At 35.0% G+C, this 6,000-nt stretch overlaps 1 protein-coding gene across 2 annotated transcripts in view; it reads left to right on the forward strand.

Moving 5' to 3' along the window:
• DNER (delta/notch like EGF repeat containing) overlaps positions 1–2,599 on the forward strand; it is a gene marked incomplete at both ends in the record, with an annotated part of 120,718 nt that extends 118,119 nt beyond the window's left edge. For both annotated transcript variants that reach the window (XM_083363165.1, XM_083363166.1), the window contains 2 exons: positions 873–1,119; positions 2,488–2,599. In XM_083363165.1, coding sequence (XP_083219291.1) covers positions 873–1,119; positions 2,488–2,599 — 359 coding nt within the window. The remainder of the gene's footprint in view (positions 1–872; positions 1,120–2,487) is intronic.
• Between the last annotated feature and the right edge of the window lie 3,401 nt (positions 2,600–6,000).

Here is a 6,000-nt window from a genome sequence, read left to right on the forward strand (position 1 = left end):
GTGAGATGTAGCCCAAAAGGGAACATTACTTTATTTGAGCTACTCTTCCACCTATCGGATTCATTCCTGGCAGATAAGAAAGAACAAGAAATGCAAATACAGTATTAATTGGAGTGTAGTCTGAATGGATACCAAATCCAATAACGTGGGCCAAAGGTCACTTTTAGACTTGTGTGGAGAAACCATACAAGTAAATGTGTACAGGAGAAGAAGTGGTCTAGAAGCTGTTTCAGTGATACTGAAATCATGATGTGAGGAATTGTCCATTTTATTTAGGAATAACCAAGTAAATGTGGACAAAGTCGGTGTTTCAGTGGCAGAGGAGGCAAAAGAATATGCAGTTTGTAATACAAATAGTCCTTGACTTTAGCAACCATTCAGAGTTACAATGGCACTGAAAATATGACTTACAACCAGTCCTGTAATGGGTATTGTAGCATCCCCACGGACAGGTGTTCCTAGTTCAGGCACTTGGCAACCAGTATGTATTTACAATGGTTGCAGCATCCCAGGATCATGAGATCTCCATATGCGACATTCTTAGCCAGTTTCCAACAAGCAAAGTCAATGGGGGAAGCTGGATTAACTTGATGACTGGGCTTCACTTAACAACTGCAGTGCTTTGCTTAGCAATTGTGGCAAAAGAGGTCATAAAATTGGTTGTGATTCACTTAGCAATTGCTTAGCAATTCTGATCCTAATTGTGGTCATAAGTTAAGGTCTAGCTGTAGTTCTTGCTAGTTTTGTAGACCTGTATGCAGATTAGAAGGCCTTCAAAAGAAGGAGCAGAGAATAAAGTGGGATGTGCTTTTTGTGCCACAAGGAAGTGGGAGTGCTGTTAATGCCACAATTGTTCCTTTTCACTCTTCTAGATCTACAGTGGAAATCAGGGCATGTGGCTGAGAGTCTGACAAATATGCCTCGGCATTCTCTGTATATCATTATTGGAGCCCTGTGTGTAGCGTTTGTCCTGATGTTGATCATTCTCATTGTGGGGATCTGTCGCATCAGTCGTATTGAATACCAAGGTTCATCTAGGCCGGCTTATGAAGAATTCTACAACTGCAGGAGCATTGACAGTGATTTCAGTAGTGCGATTGCTTCTATCCGACATGCCAGGTATGCTTGGGGGAAACAGAATCCCCTTTTTGACAGGGAAACCAATTCATGCTGTAAGAAACAGCCTCCGTGACAGAGTGCTTCTGCATGCAAACATTTTGAAGGATGAAAAAATAAATATGTTAGCGAATAAGCCTATACTACTGTCTGTAGTCTTGAGTTCTATCTATCTGCCTTTGGCTTATACAAGCTTTTTAATATGTAATTTGTCTTCTGCAATTTTGTAGCCACATTACACGATAGGCAGGTCATTTGTGACTGGTTAATATTATTTTCCTAATGTATACACACTCAGGAACAAAATATTATTTTTCTAATGTATACATATTCAGGCACAAACATATTCATGTGGCCAAGCAGTAGTTAAATAAAAAAAAATATAATCATTAAATCACTATAGAGTAACATTTTATTCCTATATATCTTTAATATACAAGCCTAGGTTATAAACCTGAAAGACCCTAATGAAATCAGTCTGTTCCCAGCTTGGTTGACTCTACTTGAGATTACTCACTTTCAAGCTGGTAGGTGGGCAGGATCTGGAGCAAATGACAGGAGCTTATCCCATCACATAGCAGCACTTGAGTCTTGAATATAGGTTTGCTGATTGTCAGTTCTAACCACATGAGCCCCCACATTCCACTTGCCTAAGGTAGAACTAGAATTTATGGTTGCTTAACCTTTGCTTAGTGCCTTAACTACTAAGCAAAACTGGCTATCCTTGAATTCCGGGATGAATACAAAACAGCTGTTTACTGTTAAAATAATAAAAACAATAAAAACAACTATTTACAACCTAAAATAACCTTAGCTTTAGCTGGTCCACTGCCAGCGTCATCAGAGTGAGTGTTTGGTGTGGGGAGATGCAAGGAGATGCGGGACAACTAAAGCAATTACAGTTAGCTAGGACAGGTGGCCCCGTTATGCAATCCATGGCTAGAGCACTGAGTCAACAAGATTTATAAAAAAACTCCCCACTCACTCTGAGTTTGAGGACTTTATACTACTGTACAGATATGCCCGGGATTCGTATTTTCATAGTTATTATATATATAAATGGAGGTGGTTTTTTTCCAAAGTGTGATTTTTAGAATCTCACCCACATTTGTAGCTAGCAACAGTACAATTTAGGATTAACTACGGTATATTGCATAATTTATCACATAAGCTTTCACAATTTCAATATAAGCACTTTAACTTATATGGAATTACACCATAAAAGTTTGATAATGAAGTAGAGTTTTAGAATTAGAAGTTTTAAGTGTTGAAAATAATGATCTTCTAGATCAGTGCCAGGAGGATAGATGTTTTTACCATAGTGTTACTCCACTATGACTTCTGTCTCCACTTACTTTTTTTGAATTTTAGATTTGGAAAGAAATCTCGCCCTGCAATGTATGATGCAACCCCAATTGCTTATGAAGATTACAGCCCTGATGACAAGCCTTTGGTTACACTGATTAAAACAAAAGATTTGTAATCTATTTAACAGTTGTTTTGGGGGAGGGGATTATTTTTCAAAAGGATGAGCTACTGAATTAATTCAATATTTTTAAGATGAAGCAAGTGTATGAAAATTAAAATGTTTAGCTGCTCCAGAATTTTCTGTAGATTATTTAAGAACAGGTTTTTCTGCAGCTTTTTGTTTGAAGGGAATATTTTAAACTGAATTTGTGAAATTTATTCTTTCTCTTTTACTGTACTTCAGCATTAGAAACTCTCATCTTAACAGTAGTGTGTTGTTGCTTTTACCAATCTCAGATGAGTACAGGCAGAGTATGATATGTTAAGCAATGAAAATTTCTCCTTAATGTAACAGTGGCAGCATTCTTAGTAGACTTAGAAAAATGTAAAACTTGATATATTCATTATTGAAAAATGAAGTCCGAAATGTTTGTGTTTGTGAAAAGGAATTTAGTAAAAATTATTATTCTTAAACTGAATGAATTAGCTTTCTCCCTCTTTTGTGCATGGATAATCTTTCTGTATTACGGTATGTTCCTGAAACCTGCTATAATTTGGCCTTGAGTTGGTGTTTGTCATTTTTGTAATGGTATTCAAGGTAAGCTTTGTAAAAATAACCTATCATTGAAGTGCCTATTAAGGCAAAAAAGGGGTGGTTCCTGTTGCTTTGAAATTAATTTTGGTTGATTTCTTAATGCTGAGGATTAGATCTTTGTATTGGAATTATATTTTCTTTAAAAAGTCCAGTTTTTTTTAATAGTGCAAGCAAACAAAAAATATAATTTGAACAGCTTGTCTCTCAAATGTTAACGTAAAGTATTACTTTTGTTTACAATATTGTGTAATTCTCATAGTGCATCTTAATTTACACATGTGGGATTTTTGTGGCTCTATTTGACTGCTTATCTGTTTCAAGATTTTTGCTCATTTCAAAGAATATTGAATAAATGTGACCAATTCAAGTGGCAGCTCATTTTGTTTTACTGTTACGATTAGTGAGTGCCCTTGAATGTAAGCCATATGCCTTATAATTATAATGTAAACCAGTCACGATGTCTTCAGAACCAGTACTATTTTATTTATATATTTTGAACATTTTCATATGTAATATATTTTTGGTTTGTATAGTGTGGCGTTGGCTCATATTGTTTGCAATATGAGAAACTGCCATTTAGCACAAGTGTAGATGTTGAACACAATATAATCATGTGATAGGGACTGTTTTCCTTCATGTCAACACAAGACCTTCAGATGCACAACTTTCATTTTCTGTTATATTTTTCTTCTCTTTCTTTCTACATATATATTTCCTGCTGAATTGTGTTTTTTTCTGTGCTTCAAAATATTTAAAATATAATAATTAAGTATGCCCAAGGTAGTTACATTTTATTAAGGCAGGAAGAGAGTAGCTGTCATCTACCCATTATTTTTGGGTATCTAAAGTAGTCAGGATGAATGGACCAGATGCCCAGAATGTAGTGGTTGCTATAGAGAGCAGTACCTCTTTGGTATGTTTAATTTTATAGATAAGATGAGTTGAAAGCACTTGGAGGGTATTGCATTAGGGATAGAACAGTGGGAAAAGACAAAAGTTTACATCTCGTAGGAAGATCAAGAGCAGTAGGGAGGGGAGGTAAGGCCAGCAGGAAGGAGAGAGATAATAATTGAATATAAATAATCAAAGGTTCTCATCTCTATGTATTGATTAATACAGGATAACCCATAGGATGTTGTGTCACTAGCATCCTCACCTTATTTCTCAGTTAGAGCTGAAGTGGTACTATAAGTTGAATACAAATATATTGTATTTTTAGTAAAATAATTGCAGAGAGTCATGGTCAGAGACATCTGCTGGAATCCTAAGTAGACAACTGCCAACTGAAGTAGGCAGCCTGGATCAGATGGAACAGTTTTAGGACATAATTATACCAATATATCATTCCTAGAAGCTGCATAACAATTCCAAATGTCATTTCTGTATCATTATCACTCTATTGTGGAGGTGAAGAAAACTGCCACTCAGTATGTTCATGGCTGTGATTTGTGTGGCTCAAATGATGCAATGTATATATGTATATCAATGGCTACGCAGGAGGCATTGGCTTACTTTATTAGTACGTAAAATTTAAATTTCTGAGAATATCAAAGTAATTTTCCCATGTTTTGTTTGTGCAATATTTTTGTTTGTTAATTGTTAGATTTTAATATACACAAAATACCATGATTTTTATGGTTTATAATTTACAAATGGTTTATAGAACTGAATATGGGGTTTGGAACACAAATAAATATCTCATGATCCATGTTCAGTAGAGAAGAGATTTTAATTCTTAATTCCTTTCCTTGCAAGGAATCTTTGCTTTTTAATTAAGTATAATTTATAATTTTAAATATAATTTTCATTTATTACTTAATCCCCAAGCCGACACAGGACAAATCTTATTTCCTGTTTTCAGCCTAACCCAAGGCCATCTACAGGCAGTAGCCACAGCAGTGGCAGCTCATATTTGTGTAAATTTTTTTTTGGCTTGCTAACAAAGAATAAAGGGAGACAGATAGTTTTCAGTTCTCATTTAATTCTTCTTCCTAATATAAGGGAACCTTTCTTCATGCTACATTTAGAACATTGACTTTTGCTTGTATGGCTACCTTAATGCTTCATTAACAGACTTTGGACATTTGCAAAGAGGATAAGCACACGAGACATCCGTCTTTGAAAATTTAGAAACATAGAAGCACATACTATCTATTCTACAACTGGTCTAAAAGTATCAGAAGATGTCTTTATATATTCATTCTCTTGTCTGGGATGGTCAACAACCATATTATCACCTGATAAATACACTTTCTATTCCTTTGAATTTCATTCATGTTGTTAAAATCTTTGCAGAAAATCCAGAACTTTTCTTTAACATTTCTGTTATATCTGGTAAAATGAAGCTGTCTATTGTTTGGTTTGGTTTAGCTTAAGTTTTTCTTTTAATTCACTTGCATACTGGATCAAATGTGAGAAATATTAAAATGTTATGGGAACACCTACAAGGGATTAAATTTAGCTCCAAAGACTCATTAATGTAAAGCTAACTTTACTCAATTTAGATTTATTTTTGATAGGGTTCCAAGAAAAAGTTCTAGAGAAAGAAGAAGCAAGCCTCTCTATGCTAGAGCTCATAGTTGAGTCCTGACTATCCAAAGCATGTCTCTGAAATATGATTGGCTGCCCTGGTACAACCAAGTCTGACATGAAGAATACGTACACACAAATCAATATTATTTAGAAATATTTTCAAAACTAGCAGTTAAAAATAAGTTCTGACTGATTTGTGTATAGTAAGAATATATAAGGGAGGTAGCTAAAAATCCTGAAGCCAGATCCTGAAGCTAAAACTCAAATACTTTGGCCACCTAATGAGAAGG

The sequence above is a fragment of the Vipera ursinii genome (assembly GCF_947247035.1).
Source record: "Vipera ursinii genome assembly, chromosome: 5".
NCBI classification, from domain to species: domain Eukaryota; kingdom Metazoa; phylum Chordata; class Lepidosauria; order Squamata; family Viperidae; genus Vipera; species Vipera ursinii.